At 39.9% G+C, this 24,179-nt stretch overlaps 2 protein-coding genes across 3 annotated transcripts in view; one reads left to right on the forward strand and one right to left on the reverse strand.

Annotated features, from left to right (window-relative positions):
• Positions 1-4,093, forward strand: part of LOC121699871 (testican-2-like) — a 39,682-nt gene extending 35,589 nt beyond the window's left edge. For both annotated transcript variants that reach the window (XM_042082392.1, XM_042082393.1), the window contains 2 exons: positions 1,035-1,172; positions 1,660-4,093. In XM_042082392.1, coding sequence (XP_041938326.1) covers positions 1,035-1,172; positions 1,660-1,808 — 287 coding nt within the window. In that variant the 3' untranslated portion in view covers positions 1,809-4,093. The remainder of the gene's footprint in view (positions 1-1,034; positions 1,173-1,659) is intronic.
• A 6,483-nt stretch (positions 4,094-10,576) lies between these two features.
• sar1aa (secretion associated, Ras related GTPase 1Aa) lies at positions 10,577-20,281 on the reverse strand. Its single transcript, XM_042082448.1, has 7 exons — positions 20,195-20,281; positions 19,584-19,655; positions 17,484-17,603; positions 17,018-17,083; positions 14,901-15,004; positions 14,631-14,762; positions 10,577-12,735 (listed from the first exon to the last, which is right to left on the reverse strand). The coding sequence occupies exons 2-7, from the start codon at positions 19,639-19,641 to the stop codon at positions 12,619-12,621; spliced, it is 597 nt and encodes a 198-aa protein (XP_041938382.1). The 5' UTR covers positions 19,642-19,655; positions 20,195-20,281; the 3' UTR covers positions 10,577-12,618.
• Positions 20,282-24,179: the final 3,898 nt, after the last annotated feature.

Consider the following 24,179-nt stretch of genomic DNA (forward strand, 5'->3'; position numbering starts at 1 on the left):
TCCTCTCCTCTCTCTTCTCTCCTCTCCTCTCTCCTATCCTCTCCTCTCCCCTCTCTCCTCTCCTCCTCCTCTCCTCTCCTCTACCCTCTCTCCTCTCCCCTCCTCTCCTCTCCCCTCTCTCCCATCCTCTCCTCTCCCATCTCTCTTCTCTCCTGTCCACTCCTCTCCTCTTCTCTGCTGAGGGATGGCTACTGTGTTAAATGACTGTCAGTCCACAAGCAGATGGACAGGAGGATGATTCAGTTGAAGATCTGTCAGCGTTGTCACGGCGACATCATCATCATGCGCACGCACACACACACACACAGAGGCCATCTGGGAAAAGAGAGGAGAGAACAGAGGGCTTCTCTCAGCAAGTGTAATGACAAGGCCAATTCACATTCCACTTATCTGAATACATCTCTCTTTTGCAAACTATTCTTTCATTTATGTCATCCTCTCCTGTCTTTTCGATTCTCTCTCTCTTTCTCTCTGTTTCTCAGTCTCCATCTGTTGGCTTACTTGTTTTTACAGCTGTGTGTGTATCTATTTCTCGTCCTCCCATTCTCTCTTTCTCCCTCCCTCCTTCTCTCTCTCTCTCTCCCTCCCTCTCTCTCACACCCTCTCTCCCTCTCTGTGTCTCTGTGCGGTGCCTGGAGAGGAGAGTGGTGATGCTGGCCCTCTGCCTTGGCAGGGATCAGGCCGTCACACACAAGTCTAAGCCTCACTAGGCTCAGCAGGCTCACAAGGCTCTGGGTGCTCCGCTTTATGGAGGCCTTATTGTCTCATACCAATAAGGAGTGGAAGAAGTAGGACACATGCATATTTTAAATGGTGTCGTATGTGTATGTGTGTGTGTGTGTGTGAGAGAGAGAGAAAGAGAGCGACACAGAGAGTTGTGTATGTATGTTTGTTTGTGTGAATGCTTGTTTATTTGTGAATGTATTCATGATTTTTCCATGTTTAGGTGTTTGTGTGTGTGTGTGTGTGTGTGTGTGTGTGTGTGTGTGCGTGCGTTTTCATTTGCATCTATGTGCGTTTGTTTGCTTTGTCAGGCATGTACATCCCCAGTTGTGACGAAGATGGCTACTACCGCAAAGTTCAGTGTGACCAGTCCAGGGGCGAGTGCTGGTGCGTGGACCAACACGGCGGAGAACTGATGGGCTCCCGAATCCATGGCAACCCGGACTGTGGTAAGGGTCACATAAATTCCCGAAACCATGGCAACCCGGTGGCAAGGGTGAGGGTGGCAGAAACGGTGTCCTCTGACCAACTGCAGTGCTCCACAGTAGAACACAAACACATGACGCTGATTTGGCTTTGGTCAAGACAATGTAGCCACCACACAAATCTACGACCACCACCATGAGACAGAGTCCCAGAGAAATTCTGCTTCCAGTCAGTTCCAGCCTTTTATTAGGAACATAATGTTGTCCCTAATCGAGTGATGTCGATGCCTGGTTTGTAGTAGTACACAACAAAGTATTTTTAGACCAGATTGAATTTGGATATGGTTTGTATATAGAATATGGAGGATTATATGCATGTCAACCATATTTTGTTTGCAAATAGCTGTGCAGTGTTAGAACTAAAGGAAGAAGACTGTACACTGAGGCTTGTGCAGGTGTGTAAGTGGTCTTTGTCTGCCCTGCCACCCCTTTGTCTTTCTCCTCTCCACAGACGAGGTGGCCGGCTACTCCGGGGACTTCGGCAGCGGCGTGGGCTGGGACGACGAGGAGGAGAAGGAGGCTGAGGAGACCGGCGAGGAGGCCGAGGAGGAGGAAGAGGAGGAGAGGGCGGAGGCCGACGACGGAGGCTACATCTGGTAGACGGCCCGCGCTGGACCCAGCCAAGAGCACCTGTGGTTCAGTTGTAGCATCCCCCTCTCTCCCCCTCCACCCTACCTCCACCCCCATACCCCTCAATCATGCTCATCCCCACATACACAGTTCTCCCCCCTGCCCTCCCCTCCCTGAAACCCCAGTGGAACCTCACACTACCAATTTACTGGAAGGGTCTATAGGGAACACAGAAAGAGCAGATCTTGTCCTTTATGTCCACGTGTTCAAAGCTTTATTCCATGTCTTAATCTGTTCTGCTGGGCCACCAGAGAAGTTAGTTGCTGTGCTCTCGTTACACAAAAACTGGCGCCACAGTTGACATCAATGTACAAAAATGGCTGCAGTCTAATGGCGAGTAGCCTCGGTCTGGGGAGGTCTTAGCCACCTTGTTGTCATAGCTCTCCGCGTATGCTAACGAACATGCACCACCTGCCAGTCTAGCGACTGACTTCATGACTCGTGTAAATACAGCACAATAACCCCATCAGTCCCTGGGAAGGATGGTACGAGTTAAGAGTTGGGTCTAATGCCATTCAGCAATGACTAAACGTGACATTGGCAATGCAATAAAAACAACCTCCCGTATGGCATCACAGTGGTACTTCTAAGTGTGAACACAAACCGGAATCGGATTGGCCTCACTCGAACAGCTTTGATGCGTTTTTTTTTTTCCCTTTTAACTTTGGGAGGAGGGAGAGTTGGGGGAGGGCTAGAGAGAAAAAAAGAAGAAAAATTAAACTGGCAAGCCCAAATCCCATAGCAATGATGCATGAAGCTAACTGCTACCAAAATAACTCTTGCTTTGGGGTGCGATTCAGCACTGCAGATAGATGGAGATTGGCTAAGTGTGCTGAGAGCACATGCTCTGATAGATGTCTTAGACTCGTCCCCTGATGTGGCTGCTCAGATGTTCAAAGAGACATCATTCTGTAATCTTACAAATTACAGCTCTTTCTTTCATACACTCATGAGCGCACATAGCACTGACCACTGAAGCGAATAGATTCAGACCTTTTATTTTGTTTTTATTTCTTTCCTGGTGACTATTGACGAGATTAAGTTTCTAAGCTACTTATGAGTTGGTTTGCGTGTGTTCTGAAAATATTAATTAGAAGTATATATATATATGCTGTTTCATCCCCTTCAAGAAAAAGTGAAATTTTAAAAAAGAATCATATTCTCATCTCCCTTTAAGGAACTGCCCAAGGAGTTCTCATTAATGATGAATGTGCCACGCTTTGTTTCAGTTTTTTCAGCGTGTTACCTGTGTATTTTCTTTCTGTTGTCTCATAAACTGTGTACGGTACTTGAAACCTCGCTGTTGGAATTTTGGTTTTCTAAAAAAAAAAAAGAACAAATAAGTTGTCGTCATTTGTTCATTCTCGAGATACATCATTGGCGAGATACATAGGTAGGTGTAGAAATTTGGTTGTTTTTAGTAATTGCATGTTGGTGAACAAGAATGTATTTCTACAGGCTGAGCACTTTATTCCCGATAAGACACCCAGATAAGAGACGATGGGGCACCTGGCCAAGACAGGGTCCCAGTCGTGTCCAGAGTCGTGTCCACAGTCGTCTGTTATCTGGGCAGAAGCCTCAGAGTTCTTACACACACAAACACACACACACACATGCCATGTCCCACCCTCTGCCAAATTCAGATGGACAGTCAAAGCAAAGGACGTCCTGGAAGTATGGAAATGTGTTGATATGTGATCCGTTTCTACAGAATTTGGCATTTTAAAAAACGCAATGTGTGGACAAATACAACGAGATATACTGTATATTACTGATAGTTTTAAGTAGGAATAAATCGTCCCGGGGAAATGCTATATATAAATATGTATGCATAGTCATATGTGTCTGGTTAATTTTGTAATGAAACTGAGATCACTATCCTTCCAGAAGTAGAAAAATTCACTATATCAATGCAGAGTATTTCTTCTGGTCAGAACCGACGTTTTAAAAAAAGACTATATGTATTAGAATCAATTGGGTTGGCAAGCACTGCGTTTTGCATCCAACTCAGTCAGCGATTCTTCAGAGCAACGTTTCAGTCATGCTTTAGTCCCCCAGAGGTGCTGTAAGGGAGAGATAAGGAAGTGTCGATTGTGAAATCCTGCACACATTTACAAAAGGATTCAGTCATTTCAGCCACAGAGCTCCCAGGGCTTCGGAGTGGCCGAGGAATCGAAAATAGAACTTCAGTGAAGCCACCAAGGCTCAGAAGGTTTTTTTTTTTTTTTTGCTCTCTTAGGGGGGACATTTACCAAGAAATGTAATGCTGAAGCACTGTCCATAGAAGCTTGTCACAGTTAACTGTGCTGTAAAACCACAGATGTCCATGCACATCACCCCTTCAACATTTCAATTTCAAAGATTAAGCTCACTTGCTACAGAAGACTCACTTCTGTCATGTCCGTTTCAGAATTTGAATCATAGATATCTGTACTTACTGTGCAACAGTGAGGTGCCAGACTTCAACAATTGTCATGCTCATTTAAGTCCACCTAGCAAACAAATTCAAAGTCCAACCTCAATCATGTACACGAGTCTAGGTTTGGGTAAAAGTGTTTAGTTTTCTTGGTTTTACAGTACAGTCTATCTAGACCTATATCCACCTCATATGAATTACACAAAGAATGTGATGTATTTAATGTTTCTTCTTTCAACTCATGACTGAAACATGTAATATTTTCACTGTATTTGATATTTGATAATAAATTAGTTCTGGAACCATTGACAACCCGTGTTCTCTTTTGGATGGTTCTAAGGTGCAAAGCATGTTACCGTAGAAGCACCAGACATGTCAACTATTCATTCAATGCAGTTACTGTAGCACTATGCAAGATTTAAAAACCTTATAAAGGTTTTTACATAAAAGTTTGAATAGTCAAAAATATAATGTTCTTCTAGATTTAAATCAATGCTGAAAACACAGTTTTCCTAAATATGTCTGTACATTTGTGGATGTTATAATGTGCCAGGCCATTTTGGCACATTTATATCCTTGATTGCCCATATAAAAGTGATGGGAGAAAAGCAACTTATGTTGTCAATCTAATTACATGCATGCAGGAAACTGTAAAACACTGTCTTCTTTGCCCAGCAGAAATCCCTTTTCACCATATAAACTATATATTGTACCATCACCTTTAAGGGATTTGTCTCATCTCCACTTGAGAATCCAAGCAATCCAAGGATACACAGATATTTGGCAGTGAAGGTTCACACTGGAGACTCTTATCAAAGCCCATTTAAAATATATTTTTGAAGGTATTTTTCAATGTCTACCACCTTCCTTTCCCAGACTACTTTCTTGTTCTTCTAATTTTGAGATGTGCTCAGTTGAACTACCCGCAGAGAACCACACAGCCTTTGCCTCAGGAGCACATGATTAAATCTGCCCTAGAGATTCGCTATTAATAACAGCTCTGCTTAAAGCTCTCCTCCCACATTTGTTACAACTCTGGATGACATACCATGCCGTTCTGCGGAGGAACACCGAACTGCTGGAAGATTTATCCCCATCACGCCGCAATTTGCAAGTGCATTAGGGCCTGCGAACACATATTTAAACTGCTCTGACATCTCCGCAACTCTGTCAGTGTGGGAGTTTGCTCTTAGAGTGCCTCCCAGTGGTGAAGGAGAATATAACAGCTTCACTTCAGAATTAGACACAATTGGACAGTCACTCAATAGTTATTTAAAACAACAACATAACAATAATAATTTAATGTCATAACCTCTGTGTAAATCTTGCCTCTTGTGCAACATTTGTGACAATGACATTGTCGTGGAATACAATTTCATAGCAAGATTGGATCTTAATTCAATCACCCCACTTGAGGTTTACTATATTTTAGGCACCCCCTCCCTTATCTCTCAATGTCAAAATTGGAAGATAGTTTGTGTATCTGCACAATAAGAATGAATGATTGTGTTGCCCTGAATCCTCATCCTCATGTCAATATTGTAGCCATGGAAAGGGAGATATGGAGGTATGCTGAGGACAGCGACTCTGCATGTTTGAGATTGAGATGGCAACACCTTTGTCAGATAGTTTCAATCTCTCACAGGCTGTCTGGACAAACACTTCAAATTGAGTCCAGAAGTTTTCAGATGAGGTGATATGACATGACATTTTCACAAGTTAATCATTTTGAGATAGACATCAATAGGCTATGTCTTTCCTCATCACTATCTTTTTCAGCATATGTTTGTAGCTTCTCTGTGGGTTTTTGACTGAGTCTTGTCTGAATTCCTCACAGACACGTTACAAAGAGAACTGGGCGAGGTGGAGAGCAGGAAGGCCTGGCGGGGATGGTTCTGAACTATGGGGTCTGGAAGTGTTAAAGGAGAATTCCGGTGTGATATTGACCTAAAGTGTGTTGAAACATGATACCGAGTGTCAGGCACGGCGCTACGGGTGGGCCTGGACGGGCCTAGGCCCACCCACTTTTCAACAGGCCCACCCAAAACTTTTCTTAAAAAAAAAAAAAAAACATTTAATATATTTTAATTTTGTCAAGAATTATTAAAAAGCGGCAAATAATCTCATAGTCTGTGCTAAAATAGTCTAAATGTTTAGTTTTCAAAACTATTTAAAAAAGCTGGTGATGTTTCTGTGCAAGTTCAGCAGTGCCAGATACGTGAGGTTCTGGGTCGGATCTAGCTTGTCGGTATGCTAGGCTAGCTCCAAGTGTGAAAATAATTTCCAGTAAAGGACAGTGCTGCAACAGTCGTTGTTTAGATACCTTAAACGTGCACAAACGGTCTCGTTGTATCGCTGCAACCAGGAGATGAAGGAGAGCTGAGATCCTAACACCTAGCACATCTCTATGGCTTAATAATAGCTTCTGAAATGCTTTTTTTTGCAATGCAGCAAACGTTGTTGATATTGTGATCGTTGATCCGATTTGCATTAAAGGCCCTAATGGGTGTGATTGATCTGAGCTCTCTTGGAGCATGTTTTACATGACAGATGACGTTGTCAATGAACAAGTTCTGTGGCCGAGGGGTAGTCGCCAGCTGATTTTGCCAGGGCTTCAGCCCCGAATGTATTTTGTACAGCTAACAAATATGAAACCATTATTCCGATCGCGCATTGACTTTGAGATGAGATGGATGTATTTAACATACAAGCGGACACGGGTGAACTCACTCTTCTTCATGCAGCAGATTTAACATGAACGTTACCTTCCATAACACATAATTTGGAACATAGGCTACGTGCGCGCGCGAGGTTGGGCATGTAATTGTTTGCATTTGATATTTGGTATAGGCCTACATTACAAGGAAATCATGAAGTCTTCAATAACAAGGTGGTGGTGGAGTTATCCTGTTCTCGTCATTTAGACTAGCCTACAAGTTCAGGTTTGTTATCAGCCTCTAGCCTACAGTCTGGAGCTGGCCAAACAGTGGTGGCCTACTTTGCCTAGTTGTAAAATCGAATTAGTGAGTCTTCAATGTTCCCTTCTCCCTAAGCTAAGCATAACAAACCATATAATGCATATTGCTATTTAAAAGCCACTCTGCTAGGTGGCTATATAGTTCGTTTCTAATAGCAAACAGAAAATGTCAAGATAGCTAAATGTCATTACATCCTCTAATTGTCAAAATATTATTGTCCATAATATTCAATAAATGTGATGCAAATGAGGCTTGAGTCAGTGGATTAATTTATGAAAAGTGAGCAGCAAGTCAGGCAAAATGGGAATTATGAAAACCGTTTAAGCCCCGAATGTTTTCAACTGCCCTGCATATTGATTGAAACTGTCGGGCAGTGTGATTGATCTGTATTGTTGAAAACCTAAAACAAATGAAATATTCAGACCTCATGTTATACAAGCAGAACTAAACTATGTTTGGGGGGAATATTAGATTCCCACTTTTACAGCCTATAGGCCTTAGGTCTATTCAGCAGGTATGGTGCATAATGGAGATTCCAAAGCACTCTTATTTGGTCAGAACCAAGGACAGTGATCGAGGATAGGTACGTCAGTCCTTTTTACAATGCAACAAACTATTTAAAGAGCATCAAGCTATTAAAATCTCTATTATGTAAGCACAAATAATATAACAGTGTATTAGTCAGTCATTTTTATTAGGTTAAACAGTGATTTGTTTTTTTTAAGGCCCACACACAATTGGTCTGGCCCATCCAAAATTGAAATCCTGGCGCCGTGCCTGCCAAGTGTGAACGTATGTCTCATAGCCCATCTCAGCTTGTCCCCTGCAGGTATGATAAGGGATCAGATTCCAAAAATAATTCAGTGGAAATGCATGGATTCCAGTTGCTGCTACTGGAAGAAACTGGAATCCATGCATTTCCACTGAATTATTTTTGGAATCTGATCCCTTATCATACCTGTTCATTCTTCCTCTTTGCTGGACTTATCGTGACTAAATTCAAGATGGCTGCAAACGCTAAACTTCGTGAAGATACTGTCTGTATTTTCGTCTTGTAAGTAAACTACCAGTGCTTTTTCAAAGTTCTCAATGCCTCGTTTTAAATGTCAGGGCCCTCGGAAGTCTATCAATGAAGTGTGGAGATACATTGAGCCTCGTAAATGGTGTAAAACAGTGATTTATTTGCATGGCTAGCCCGATGCCGAAGCACCACCATTGAAAAAGCTGTTGGTAGCATCGGCTAACTAGCGCCAGATTTTGGAGTGCAGGGGACAAGCCGAGATGGGCTATGAGACATAGTTCACACTTGGTATCATGTTTTAACACACTTTAGGTCAATATCACACCGGAATTCTCCTTTAAAGGACAATTCCGGTGTTACATGGCAACTGGCTCCCATGTTAACTGGCTGCGTTGATGACGTTTCATGATTGATGACGAGTCTTTGAGTCTTTGTCAAAGAAACGTCATCACTCGTGAAACGTCACCAACGCAGCCAGTTAACATGGGTGCCAGTTGCCATGTAACACCGGTGCAAAATGAACCTAAGGGTTAATAACACATGTGTACCGAGTTCGACCGTTCGCTGGGATTTATTTTCATGCTAGTCGAATGTGACCAGTTTTATTGCAAACCGCTAATTAGCGTTTAACGCTAGCCTTTGGGGCACACGTACAGTAAAAAGAAATCGCTATTTCTATACCACTAACAACTAATGTGTTTCTTTTTAATAAACTGCCTGTACACTTACAAAGTTCTCAATGCTTCGGTTTACATGTTAGAGACCCTCATTATGCTACCGTGTAAGTGTGGTGCTATTTTGAGCCTTGTTATGGTATAGAAATAGCGATTACTTTTTACTGTACGTCTGCCCCGAAGGCTAGCGTTAAACGCTAATTAGCGGTCACATTCGACTAGCATGAAAACAAATCCCAGCAAACGGTCGAACTCGGTACACATGTGTTATTAACCCCTAGGTTCATTTCTTCATTCACATTCTCCTCAAACCTATTTAACACTTCAGGCTGGCACAGAAGGACTTCACTCAGAAATCGTCACCCCGCAAGTAGAGGGGGCAGACTACAAGAGTCTCATTATTACAGCGCATGAAAATGCACTGTTCTGTTATCCGAAGTCTTCTTCTTCCCACCAAATTTCTGCGTCTAATTCAGCTTTAACCGTTTAACGTAGAAACTTCGTTCAAACTTTGTAACGTAGGTCTTGAAAAGGACACTTGGGGAATGTATTTTTTTCACTTTTGTAAACTTTTTGAGATATTAATAAAAAACAAGCTTATTTTTCCCCATAGACTTAACATTGGGCTGATGACATCACAATGGGCTAATTAACTTGATTAGCACCTGTATCAACTTCCAGCTGCTCAACTAGGACCCATCAAAGGGCCAGTTAAACTGATTGCACCTGTATAACTGCTTTTTGCTCAACTAGGCCAACTCTCTCCGTGTCTTTCCATTCTACAAGGATATAAGGCACATTCCATCCAACTTTCTATCCATTCATCCTCTTCAAACCATTCACTCATCCACTCATTAAACTATCCACCATCATCCATTAAACAATCTGCCTATCAACATCCATTCAACTTTCTGTCTATCAACATCCATTACACTTTCTACTGTACATTCAACTTTTAAACTATATACACTCTGTCTCAGGCTTTAAGCATACAATCTGGCTCTCTTAAGACTACAGATTCTGTTCAACTATTTTCTCTGCCCACAACTGTTTCAAAATAAATGTCCTCACTACAATAATTCACTATTAAATAATTTAACTATTTAAACTACTCAACTATTTAACTGTTAACATTTCAACTGTCAGTTGTTATCAACTATGACTCCTGCCAACTGTTTCCAAATAAAAGTTTGTTTTGCATTTTATGTTAATGTACAGTATGTTTATATTTTCATGCACTGGTAATTTCCTCGAAATTACATTTTCATAGTCTTACATTTGATATCAACAGTAGTAGTGACACTTTGTATAATGTGTGTAGCATCATAAGGATATTCATAGCACATGATAACCTTTCCAATCATGAATTCTATTTAAAATGATGATACAATATCATTAACCAACACAACATGCTAGTCTAGCTCTTCCTTATGCCTTTGAAATTGCTGTAGATGATTATTACAGAAAGATTCCATTAGCCACAAGCAGCTGTATGTTGGGAATAATGAGCAAGTATAATGAATGAGTGCTAGGTTTAGAATTTTCTAAGCACTCACATCTTCAATGCCTTGCTGACAACATGAATAATGAGTCAAGTTATACTTTTTATACCCACAGTGCTATATAGTAATTAAACAGACAACGACGACTTGATGTTTAAAATAGGTTTATGATATTTATCACAATCTGCTTTAATGGATATCTGCTACCAGTTCAATGACATGAACCGTAAAATAAAATAAATAATTAATTAATTGAATAAATAAATAAATAAATAAATAAATAAAACAAAACAAAAAAGGAAACAAATTCAAAAACAAACTCATATCCCATAATACAATATTTACATTGGTGTCAATAAATAACTGGTACATCATGGCTGAAGGACCACTGACGAACAAGCCGCCAAAGTTACTCTGCACTGTAGGCATACTCTCAAATCTGCTGTACAACAATCTCGATAAATAACAGCAGATAATCAAAAAGTTCCTGCAGCACTTCAAGCTTAACCCTTAACTATATATGGAATTCATATATCAGACAATATGAACAATATCTACAAGACATATACACTAGGTAAAACTTTTTTCAAAACCAACCTTCGCTCCTAAATAGATTTCATACATACAGACAAAAAAATTAACACTCAAACAGCTGACCGTACAGCAGCGCAGAACTGCGATGACTTCTGAAGAACAATTCACTCTTAGCGTAAATGTGAGGGTGCTTTGACCAGAGCCCTGGATGTTTAAGTTGACATTTGAGTAAATAACTATCTTCAAGTGTCTGTGAAAACCAAATGTCACAAAAAATAAATCTTCACCTGGACTGGAATATTCTAAATGTAAGTGCAGACGCCACACTGCAATTTCACTGCCAGTTTGATGTCTTGAAAAGGCAAAATTATACGGCCACAATTGGGAGTTAGGGAGCATTTTGACATTATCCAGGGAAAGTTTTCAGGTCAAAAGTTCCAACAAAATTTTGAGCATTTGAATGATGATGCAACAGGGAGCACACATCACTCTGAAGTATAGGACAGTCTCTTACCAGCAGAGACCCCATGGCTTCAGGCTTGCCATTGGACATATGCAGATAAGTGAAAACACTATCAACATGTTTCAGAACTCTGGTCATGAGCATATCAGCATTGATACCACATAGGAAGATGTTGGACGTAAGAATTATAAGTTATTATTATGGTGCTGATGTTATGTCCTCGCATGACTGGACTCGTGTACTAGCTATGCTACCGCCTACGGCAAAGTAAAACTGGTCATCTCCCAAGGTCATCACGGCGACAGACTGAATCTTCTGCCTCAGACCTATGACGAAATGTTAGCTTCATCCATGAGGAAAATAGTTTCAATCCACGCTGGAGAATTCTAATCTGGTCCATAGAATAGGAATAGTGCACTGGCTTTTAACTGACCCAAAAGAACAATGGAATTATCAGCATCTATAACTAGCAGGCATCGGGATGCCTGACTCTAGTCTAGACATTAAAACATTGACAACAAATCGTGACTTCAATAAAGGGTTTCTGTAATATCACCTGGACTGGCCTTGAGTAGTTCTTGAAGTGCTTCTTCTGTAACTACTGCGTCATCTATGGTCCCTGTATCACAATAACCACTATGTAGTGTCCATTTCCAGCCATTAACCCTTCCACTTTTACAATCCCAACCACATCAATAACTTTTTTAATGAATTGGACTACGAGGTCTACTTGGTCCACCATATCTACCATCTGAAAAATACTGCACAGGTCATCATACATTCACCTTTAGTAATATTTAAGTCAAGTTAGATACGCTCCACCTTTGGGTAGATTAAAATACTATTCGATTTTCTGCTTGCCATTTCTTAGGCCATAAAACTTGTAAACTGTGTTGGGGAACCAGTCATGTTAACACTTTTGGTCGATCAAAAACAAAATACCAAAAAACTTTGTCAGGAATACAACTAGAACATGAAAGAGGATAACTGCTATGGTAGGCAACTGTTGTGAGCCAGAGCAGGTTAAGACTGGGGCACAAACCACTATCGTTTCTTGGTCACCATCAAAACAAATAGGATAGGGAACGCCATTTTGGTGTCATTCTCCTTACCTATTTCCCCTCTGTGAAAAGAGTGCACAGGGAAAAAAAAAAACACGTACAGAAGGGGAAATCAGGTGTTTATCCAGCACTCAGTCAATGTATTGGGAGAGCCACCGAAAGCCCTCGCCGTAGCCCTGTTTCTTCAACACACTGCACATAAAGACCTCCAGGGGGCGCACATTCAGCTCTTTCAGAGAGACCGTTCCCTAAGGGTGAGATAAAAGGCATGTAATATACATACAAATACAGTTTACAATTTTGTTGCTATTAGCTGGTTTTACATTTGTCTATGATGAGTGCACCCCAAGTGGCTCTTGAATCAGTCCTAGCTGAGCTATATTGTCACCAAATGCTGGAAAAAGTAAAAGCATTTTTATTTAGTGTTCCTATAACATTACTATAATATTTTGTATCAAAATGCTAGAATACTATAGTTATATTTTTCGTAAGGAGTCATACAACATGAGGCTGCAAAGAATTGCGTCTTTGGTGTCATTCATTTTCCGCATGGCACTGTCTATTGACTCGTCTAGCACCCGCCTAGTTGCGACCTTAGCGAATCTCTTTGGAGCTCTTCTATGCTGCATCGATTACCAGTGTTTATTCAGTCCTTGCATCCTGAACTAAGTATTTCCTAAGACAAAAGAACTCATTCTGGCATTTATTTATTCTCTTTCGAAGATTCCGGAGAAGGCTATTTAGCCTCCCATGCCTGGACAAAGATTTTTCTCTGGGGCTGAACTTTAAGCACCGCGAGTCCTCGTCACTTTTATTTCATTTTTCACTTTAATGTTAGTGTTGCTTACAGATGAAGTCTGATTAGTTTTAATGCCAAATCGAAATAATTAAACATGTTTAGTTAAATTAGCCTAACCTGCTTTGCCATTGCGAGTGAAAAATGCATTTCTGTATCACAACCCTGCGCATGTGGGAAATATAACAATGATGCCTGAGAGTGGGAAAGTAGTAAACAAATCCAAATGCAAATTATATATTCTCAAATACCATCGACTTATTTACAAGAAAAAAGTGGGCTACAATAGGTGGTTGCCACAGGGGCAACCAGGTGATGAGCAGGTTGCAACTTGTCATAATTTGGTTGCCAAGGGCAACCGTTAATGTCAAACCAAAGATCCTTGATTACTAGCAAGATAGAGCAACATAATTCGTTACTATGGGAGCAAAACGGGACAGTTCCGGTCTGCATAAGTGGGAGTGTCACCCTACGTCACTAAATAAACGTTCTCTCTTAATAAGCAATAACAACAGATAAACATAATTGTGTTCACAGTATTATTGTCCATAATCATGTATGATACCAATGAATCATTCTTAAGGACATGATATGAATAATTTAATTAGTCATGTGAACCGAGCTAGCTAGCTAGCTAACGCTAGCTTAAAATGCTATACAAGTGGATGGTAGTAGCTATGGCAATACAGCTATGCGCTAACAAGTGACTAGTAGTTGAAGGACTTCGCTTAAACTTAATATACTGTTGCAAATTCGCTTGAGTATAAACTATCCACTTTAACTAATGTCAGTAGTGTTATTCAGCTAGTTGTCATTTCAAAGAAATTACACTTCTCCGTTTAAAATGTTACCTTAGCTAAGAGGCTAGCTAGCATGATAACAACCGGACAGTAACTGGCAGCAGCATGGTCTAATATTAAGTTATTTTATTACAAATCCGAACACTAAAAAATTACACTATTAGGCTTGAAATGATCCCAAACACTTACAGATTATGACACAATTTTCCAAAAAACCCTCAACAAATCCAGAAAGACAAAATGACCAATTTATTGGTAAAATTCCACAAGTCTCCATTGACATTAGTGCAGCAAGGGCTTACTCTGGTCTGCATAAAGGGGGATTTCCCCCCCTCCCCCTTGCAATAATCGAACGCGGAAATTGTCGAACGTTTGCGCCTCTCGCTCCGCTTGAACCCTCTCTGGTCAAACCCTGTTCATGGTCATAGATGTAGCTCTGTTTCCATGTCAACCCCTGAGAGCACCATTCCAAGGTATGGTGTGACTGTACTGAAGTCCTGACATTATCTGTGAAAGCCATAACAAATTACAAGAAAAGCAATCCTACCTTTCCTGTGGTCTGGCCATCGAGAGCAAAGGCCCCTCTGAGGCCGCCTTCGCTGACGGCTTCGGGGCGGTCAATCTTGTTTCCTAGAATCAGGATGGGCACGTTCGAGATGGTCTCATCCGTCAGCAGAGCCTTGGGAGGGTTGACAGAATTAAGCCTCAATGTGATTTTTTCTTCTAAAGATAATTATTCTGACCTCTTGCAGTACATGGTTGGTGAGAAGCTTTGAGCTCATTCAACAACTTTTTTTTACAGCTCTAAAGCACTTACATCAAGTTCAACTTTGGACTCAGCCAAGCGTTCATGATCAGCGCAGTCCACAAGAAAGACCACTCCATTAACAGCAGGAAGATAGTTTTTCCACACTCTTCTTGCTGAAGAAGAAAAGACACGTTCAGGACTCAGAGTTCACCGATGAAGAATGTAAAAGGGCAAATGACCATATATCTGAAGCGCACCCTCATAAGCGTCCCTATTCCCAAAGATCCAAGGCAGAAATTGTTGAATAACTGCAGTGCATTTCAAAGACACTTAAAGCCTGCTTGCACACATCGCTCACTAAGGTTAGATAATTCAATTCAAAATGTCTGCTCTATTAAACACACAAAAAATCCAGATAAAAAAAAAAAAAAAAAAACATTATCAAAAGAACTGCATTCATATGGTCCCTTAAATTCCATGACAGATAATGTGCAAAGACGGGCATCGAGAAAAATGAACTAATTGAGCAATATGGCACAAGTTAAAGAATGGTAGGATTATGCTGACATTGGGGGCCTGTGTCTGAATCTTAGTGCAATTCCATTCAATTTATTTCTATGGCACAATAACATTTGAGTGTCTTTAGGTGCTTCATAGAGCCCAGCTTGAACTTGTCTTTTAGAACTCTTAGGTACAGACAGAGACCTGTCATCTCGAATTCTGTTCTTAAGGATCTTTGGTACAGAGTAAATCAGAGCCTCTCTATATAGGTCTGAAGTAAAACAATGCTTTTGGAACCACTACATTCTAGTCTGACTCATCAACAATCAGCAGAATCTCCAATTGACCTGTCGCTAAGCCCCGCCCCCCATTGTTACCGTGTGAAAACTCGGACAAACAAACCAGACTTGATTAAAAATACATTGTGGACAATGGCAGCTGACAGTATATGAAAGCAGGCTTTGAGGACGTTTTGGTCGATAAAAGGATTTACTTTCCTCCAGAAGCTATCAAAAGGGACTTAATTATGCTATGGGTGGGTGTATTCAAAACTTTAGAATACATACAAGGTGACAAGCAGTTGTGGAGAGTAGCCGTGCAAATCCCACTGACGTTAATGCTAGCTAGCTAGCTAGTGGAAGATTGATACTAAGATATGTTAGGTTACGTTAATATTTGATGTAGTAAGAATATAGTAGTTGGTTAATGAGCATTTTCATCTTGGGATTTAACAGGGAACCTGTGCCCACGTTGTTGGCTTAGTTGCCTACATTACGTCAAGCTGTTGCAAACGCGAGAGATGTCCTGTAGGCTACTTTTGATGAAAATATACCCCGTTTTCTAGCCTCTCGGGGTACCGGCTATCAGTATTACACGTCCCCAATGCAAAACGTTTGACCATGGTTATCCGTCAGGGTTTTTTGAGTTAATAAACTCCATAAATAACCATTAATTTGTCATTTTATGCCTGCCCCCTGTTGTTTCCTATGGAGTTGTCCGAGCTGATGTCCAAGTCCCGTTGAGGCTGGACTGTCATTGGCTCATCAGCGTTCTAAGGGTGGTGCTTAGCGACAGGTCAATTAACAAAGCTGCACCCCAACTTGGCATACCTAGCTAACATATTATATATAGTATATATAGTTATATAGTATAATTGGTACAATGCCAAGCACAGGAATTGTTAACATTTGTCCAAGTACTGATTCACTGAATTGTATTGTTGCAATCTCTTTTTACAGTCAGGCTATAACGTAGTAGGTTTCGCCACACATAAATAAAAAGGAGGGTCAGGATAACACAATAAAGCCCTGGGGATTATTTCCATTGTGGTCCCTTGGAGGGGTGGATAGGGGGTTCAATTCCCGGCTTCCACCGTTGTGCCCTTGAGCAAGGCACTTAACCCCAAGTTGCTCCGGGGATAAAAGCGTATGCTAAATGAGTAAATGCATTGTATGTGATTCGGGCCGAGGTCATCACTATTCCACCTAATCAACATGTTGATTCAGAAGTGTAAGGAATTAACATGTACATTCAGACAGGTAATTTATTTTGCTCATGAGCTCAAATACCAACAACCATTCAGCACAATAACTGACTATTTTAACTGACTAAATAACTGTATATTTTAGGTAAAATAGATGTTAGAATTGTTCTCATTAGTCTAGGACTGAGGAAGTCCATCTTACCTTGCACATGACCACCGAGATCAAATGTGGTGAATGTCATTCCTGCAATTGTCAACTCTTCTGATGCTACAAGAAGAAAAAAAAATACATTCAACAACAAACCCTCAACCATTTGAACTTGATACCTACACAAACAGTGCAGTGGATGAACAACAAACATATTTTGAAGAGTGGGTGCGCACATCCTGTCGAAGATCCAAGGGGATCGAAACGTTGCTTTTAAATTAATAAAGTTTATATTTTGGAGCAGTTGCAGTGTGCAGACCACACTTTTTCTACTGAACAATAAACATATAAATGTGTTGTGGGGAAAGGCTTCAAAATTAGCAACCAATATGCAATTCTAGAGCTATGAATATATCAAAACACTAGGATGCAATGCAACTGATAAATCCTACTACTCTTTAGGATTCACATCATAAATGTAGTTCCTCATACACTAATTAGGATCAGAAATCTTTCTTACTTGGATGTAATGTTGGCACATGCTGTCCAAGCCTGTCATCCTTCAGCATGTGCAACAATGTCGTTTTCCCAGCATTGTCCAAGCCCAAGAACACCAGCTTCCCAGACTTCTTATATAAGCCTACGCGTTGATTGAATTGAATAGAGAAGACACTCAGTTTAGACAGTATACAATGTTGCGTCAGTTCTCAAGATAAACATGCATTTTTTCATGTAGCTAATATGCAGGGGCAGAGCCAGGTGGGGGGCCCAATGTGAAAGTTGGGCATGTCAGCATAAAAAGTAGAATTGTTGGTTACACTTTACTTGACAGTGTTGACATAAGAGTGACATGATGACACTGTCATGAACGTGTCATAAACAAGTCATAAACATTTATGACATAATGCTTCTGTTATTAAGTGACATTCGGTTTTTGTCATAACAACTTAGGGTTAGGTTTAGAGTTAGGATTAGGGTTAGGTTTCATGCGTCATGACAGTGTCATGTGTTCATGACAGTATCATGTCACTCTTATGTCAATACTGTCAAGTAAAGTGTTTTCTTAGCCAAAACAAGAGTTTTACACTGATTTGATGTTGGGCAAATTATTTATATATAATTATGTCTATATCCTATATCTATGGGTACGTATTGCGATGCTATGCATGTCCTGTGTCTTAAGAACCAATTGCTTCAATTGTAGGTTGTTCTATCCATGCACATTTAGCCTATATATCAGGAATTCGGCAGGTAATTTTGGCTGTGGGCCAGTATTTTCCTTAGCCAGAGAATTTAAAAGCTGCTCCGGTGGATGGCCTATTATTGGCTACAATAATTTTGCCAATTATGGACTATTTAACACGGAGCCTGATTTATTCTAATTGAACTTTGGATATAGTCTACCCTACTTTTATTCTTAAATACTTGGTTGCCCCTCCTCCTGTCATAACCTAAGCTACAATGTTTATTGTTTGCCTACAAGAAATATTAACATGCAGAGTGAGGAGCGAACTACTGCTAGGAGTTAGCTGGGAGAAAATGTCTTGGTCATAAAGCCTAAAGAAGGACGTTTACAGCAAAAAGTAGAGCCTACAGTATAAAGAGGAATGGAAAAACACGGTTTCATAAATGCAGAGCCTGTGTGTCTGATTTGCAACAATGCTGTCGCTGTTTGAAAGGAATATAGCCTAATATCAAATGGCACTACGAGAAGCGGAACCTTCAAGGAGGCACGAGGAGTATGCACAGAATAGCAGGATCCTAGTGCGTTCTGGTGTTCTTTGTCACGCACGCTTGGTGAATAGGCTATTTGGAAATCGATATTGTTTACAGAGTAACAGAGTAAAAACAGCAACATTAAAAATAATAATATCAACACACAAATGTAAAAATATAGTGGTAGTAGTAAAAGGCACATCAACGTCCATAAAGGGTTTTAAGAACGGTTTTGAATTGTGAGATGGAGTCAACAGTGTGGATGTGTGAGGAGAGTTCATGAGTTTGGGTGCAGCATAGGATAAGGCCTTTGCTACCATTGTGGTGAGCCTGATGTTTGTCAATAATCAGCTGTAGATGATCATAGTGAACGAGGCTGTAGGCCTATAAGTCTGTAGGAGTTCTGTGATATATGGAGGGTAAAGGTTATGGAGGGCTTTGAATGTCGATCCGTTGAGAGACAGTGTAGCTCTATCAAGAGAGGTGTAACATGCTGGGAGGACTTTGAACGGGTGATAATACTGTAGAGTTTTGGATGAGTTGGTGCGATAGGATGAGTTTCTTTGGGATGCTTGTCAGGGTTACATTGTAGTAGTCAATGCGTGATGTTACAAGGGTGTTGTAGTTTGGTACTTCATCATGTTAAATTGCCCATTTTCAATTCTTCTTTACATAAAATAAACAGTTTAGCTATTAATCACGCATAATATAGCGTTGAATCTAAGGCTTTAATATGTATTTTACTTTTCACGTGCTATTTTTATGTGCACCAACCCAGCCACCCCATCAAAATGTTTCTAGAATCGCCACTGTTGATATACCATCTACCTGCTCTGTAAGTGATGCACAAAGCTACTAACGTTACCGTTACAACTACGGTAACATGCTAGCTGCCTTTACTTACCTAAAAACTGGAGCACACCGCTAAATCCCTTGTAGATCCAGTCAAATATAAATGACATGTCGCTGGAAACACCTGCAAGACATCATTGCGATTGTTTTCATTTACCAAAAACTGACGCAATGTCTAAATAAGAGCTCTGACTTCGAACAACCTCGTTAGAGTATCCTTGCTGCGGCTAACATCTTAAGTAGGGTTAGCTCCATATCCAAGCTTTGCATCCAGACAAGTAAGGTGACTGGCTAGCAAGCTTTCGTGCAGAAGGAGACCCTTGTCTCCTCCAAGAGGTTTCTGAATCCGGTTGATGTTAACGCTCAGACACTTTCTCAAGTTAGATACGTGGAGGAAACCTATCAAGGCATTCATCGAGAAGACAGAGCTTAGATTATGGTGCATAAATCCTCAGAAAAGCATAGCGTTATCACGTCCCGCAAGTTAACGTTAGCTGTCATCTTACCGATCATGTATTTTGGTACTGTTAGCGAACGAGCTAACGTTACATAGATAGCATAGGTTGCCTTTTCAAACATTGACCTTATTTTAAATACATCCTCCACTCAACGTGACACACAAGGCAAAAAGAGAGATGTCGAGATTACGATACGATAACTAACCTTTTCAACTCCACAAAATCCTCGTCACAAATAATTCAGTCAAACTGTCTTGGTCATGTAACCTGTTAGCTACGATCGTATGCTACTGAGTAGTGTGAAACTAGCGACAGTAAAGAAAATTCCAATATGGCCGCCATTCGCGAATCCTTCAAAATAAAAGTCAGAACATATTACTTTTTCAATGAAAATTATTAATTTAAAACTGTATTGTGTTACCAAAGGGAAAGTAAAGTTAGAAAATAATTAAATAAGACATTTAAACCTTAGAATGCTATATTTTTCCTACACCAATATAATTAAACTGTGTGGCTGATAAAAAAATAATAAAGTTGTGCATATTTAAAAGGGGAATGAAATTGAATCCTTATAACATGTACTTTCAGAATATATATAGATATTTATACCAAGTTCGCCTTTGTAGGTACCAGGCCATACTAACTCTGTACCGAGTCATATACTATAGGCCTGTCATTGGCACAATGTTGAACTTCAAATTGTGTGGCTGTGACAACAATAAGTTGTGCATATGTAAAAGGGTACCTACAAAGGCAAATTTGATATAAACATCTATATATATTCTGAAAGTACATGTTATAAGGATTTCATTTCATCCCACTTTTACATATGCACAACTTACTGTTTTCACAGCCAAACAATTTGAAGTTCAGTGTGTGTCAATGGCAGGCCTAGTATGTGACTCGGTACAGACTTTGTCAGACTTGGCCTGGTACTACAAAGGCGAACTTAGTATATTCTGAAAGTATACATAATATAAAGAGTCCACCCCCCCCCCCCCTTTAAAAAACAATATGCACAACTTTGTATCCATAGCCACACGATTTGTAGTTCAATAGTAGGCTATGTATTAATGACAGGCTGATATGACTTCATACAGAGTTAGTATGGCCTGGTACCTACAAAGGCGAATTTGGTATAGATATCTTTATATATTCTGAAAGTACATGTTATAAGGATTTAATTTCACTCCCCTTTTACATATGCACAACTTATTGTTTTCACAGCCACACAATTTGAAGTTCAACAGTGTGTGTCAATAGAAGGCCTAGTGACTTGGTACAGACTTGGTATTGCCTGGTATTACAAAGGCGAACTTGGTATAAATATCTATGTGTATTCTGAAAGTATATGTTATAAGGAGTCCATTTTACCCTCTTTTAAATATGTACAACTTATTGTTTCCATAGCCACACAATTTAAAGTTCAATAGTATTGCGTATATGACAGGCCTAGGGTAGGCTATATGAGTCCGTACAGAGTTAGTATGGCATATACCTATAAAGACGAATTTGGCATAAATATCTATTCTGAAAGTACAAGGAGTCCATTTTAGCCTACCACCCTAAGTTTGAACTAAGTGAAGACTATTTGATAATAGTGTTATTTTAGGTCTTGTTAATGAAAAAGGTAATCCTTCCACAATTATATTAATGCAAAGTATAATCGTATAAAAACATTAACTTTAAATCAATGTATAGTACATTATTATCCCCCTTTTCTATGTTTGTTTTTGTTCCCCTCTCTTTTAATAGTAGCCTACATCAGGAGATGGAGACGTTTGTCCAGAGAATGTCCGTAGACGGGCTCTGGTTTGTCTTGCCTTGAAGAAAGGTGTTGCGTGAGATCACTTCCGTTCAATTTCAAGGATGTTAGCAAGACAATTCTGCTACAATTACAACATTTGCACATGCATTTACATAGGCTACGTTTCAGCAACATGTTTACATTTCGTGTAAACCTTTGAAAAATACTCTGAAAAACGAATTTTAACCTACTTTATCTGATCGTTCGTCTGTACCTTTATTTTGACGCTTTTCGCCGTCATATTGCCCGCTATTGTCGCGTACTGTCGCCTTAACAATCTTTGCTGTCGCTAGCTCCACGGAACTATGCTACTGTACCGGGATCTTCTTTGGACAATGGGTTATTCATCAACTTCATAGCCCATATGACTGCCACCTACTGTCTCGGAGTTTATACTGCAGCAAAGAAACAACATGAGGTCCATAAAATAATTTCATTTTCTGTGTGAAAACTAAACTGAGAAAGCTTTTGAAAGAGGTCCATAAAGACACTGATAGGCCTAAACTTAAGTAGCCTACACTTTTAAGAACTACTACGAGTATTAAATAAAGTATTAGGCCTATCTTATGTTATCTTATCTATGAGGTCAACATTGGTGCCACAGCCTCCCAATGCCAGAAAAGTGTGAGAAAATATGAGAGGTTGGACTCCATCCCCAAGCCTAATGGTTAAACTGTAGATTGAGTCAGCCAGTTCAAGTTCCTTAGCATTAACATCACAGAACAGAAGACCTTACTTGGGACGTGTAGGCTACACTAGAGGTCTGCGCGGGACTGAACTTTTTCTGTCCCGCGCCCGCCCGCTCCGGCAATATTCTGTACCGCTCCTGCCTGCTCCCGCATTAATGTGTCATTTTAGTCCCGCTCCCGCCCGCATATGTAACATGATGTCCCGCTCTTGCCCGCTAAAGCCCGCATGCAGGAGAGATACTTCTGGAGAGATTTCTGTCTCACGAAAGGAGCACACACACCTGCAAGACTTCAGATGTCAGTTTCTTGGTTCTGAATGTAGGCTAACAACTGAAGTATAGGTAGTCTGGTGCCCTCTTCCTCTGTCATGCTTTCGATTTTTGACAATGAGCAGCAGGAACAAATTGAACCCACGTAAACGACACTATACACTGTAAACCCTAAAAGGTTCAATGAACTCAAAATATTTGATGAAACTGATTACCTCAAAATATTTAGCTATGTTAAAAAATATTTTAAGTAATTTCTACTTAAAATGAGACTTTTTTAATGCTCAAAATCTTTAAGGACAAGGGTAAAATTAAAAAGATTGTGCAAATAATGTGAGAAATAGATGTTTTAAGTTATTGTTACATTAGTCAGACAAGCTCTTAAGACTCCAAATCTTTGAGAAAATGAACAACATTAAAACAAATAATTTCAACAAACAAACATTTTAAGTAATTACTACTCTAAACTATAAGTTATTCACACTCATTTTTTTAGGAAGTTGATGAACTGAAACAAACAAACATTTTAGTAATTACTTAAATCGTTGATAAGTTCAATGAACCTGATCATTTTAAAACCATTGTTAAAACTAACAAAATTGACACTGGAAATGGAGTTGATGTTTTTAAGTTATCCTAATAATGTTATCACCATGACTCATTCAGTTTCTCAGACCTAAACATTGTCACTTCAGTCTCTTATATTTTTAAGTTGACTTCACTCTATTGAAACACATTTTTGACTGTTTAGGTTTATATTTACTGTACCTCAAAATCAAAAATATTTTATTTGTATGATTCAAATAAAAAACTAGCCTACTCAAAAGACAATTTCAATGCAGATTCCATTTATTTAAGAATTCCATTAGAATTCTAACAGAACAACATCCCCAACAATGCGGTTAATACAGAAAATCAAAGAAATAACAACCTTTTACCACTTCAACAAAGGTAATAATACTCAAATAACAAAATAATAGGCCAACATAAATAAAAGCGAAAAGCTCCATTGCTTGCTTGAGTATTAACATGCTGGTAGTACCAACCATGAGATTTGGAAAACAGACTGCTTACTCAACCATCATCAGCAATTTATTTTCAAGGCTAAGCAGCAGTCTAGGAGGTAACTTCTTCAGTGATGAAATTACATTGTATTACAATGAAATTAAATGTGTAGGACCAGGGGCGCCTGCAGGAATTAATGCTACGCACACCCATCACAAAACAAATCACGCGTGGATAATATTTGTCCATTTCCCCGGTTTTAGCCCCGTGCATCCACGTGCAATAATACAACATCATCATCTACAATGACCTATTCATTTGGACAACTTGATACAGCCCTATACAGGCTAAAGTTACCTTGTTTTGTTCTAGCGTACCGTGACGTCTGGCTTTAAACAATGCAGTCTAACGTTCTGACAA

The sequence above is a fragment of the Alosa sapidissima genome, chromosome 24 (assembly GCF_018492685.1).
Source record: "Alosa sapidissima isolate fAloSap1 chromosome 24, fAloSap1.pri, whole genome shotgun sequence".
NCBI classification, from domain to species: Eukaryota; Metazoa; Chordata; class Actinopteri; order Clupeiformes; family Clupeidae; genus Alosa; species Alosa sapidissima.

Bases quoted from the DNA above. Each gene is read 5' to 3' on its own strand.
- sar1aa (XM_042082448.1), bottom strand. From the start codon at position 19,641: ATGTCATTTATATTTGACTGGATCTACAAGGGATTTAGCGGTGTGCTC. The intron at 17,604-19,583 runs GTAAGTAAAGGC...ATCAACGCGTAG, and splicing joins CGGTGTGCTCCAGTTTTTAG to GCTTATATAAGAAGTCTGGG. The intron at 12,736-14,630 runs GTAGGATTGCTT...TCTCACCCTTAG, and splicing joins ATGGCCAGACCACAGGAAAG to GGAACGGTCTCTCTGAAAGA.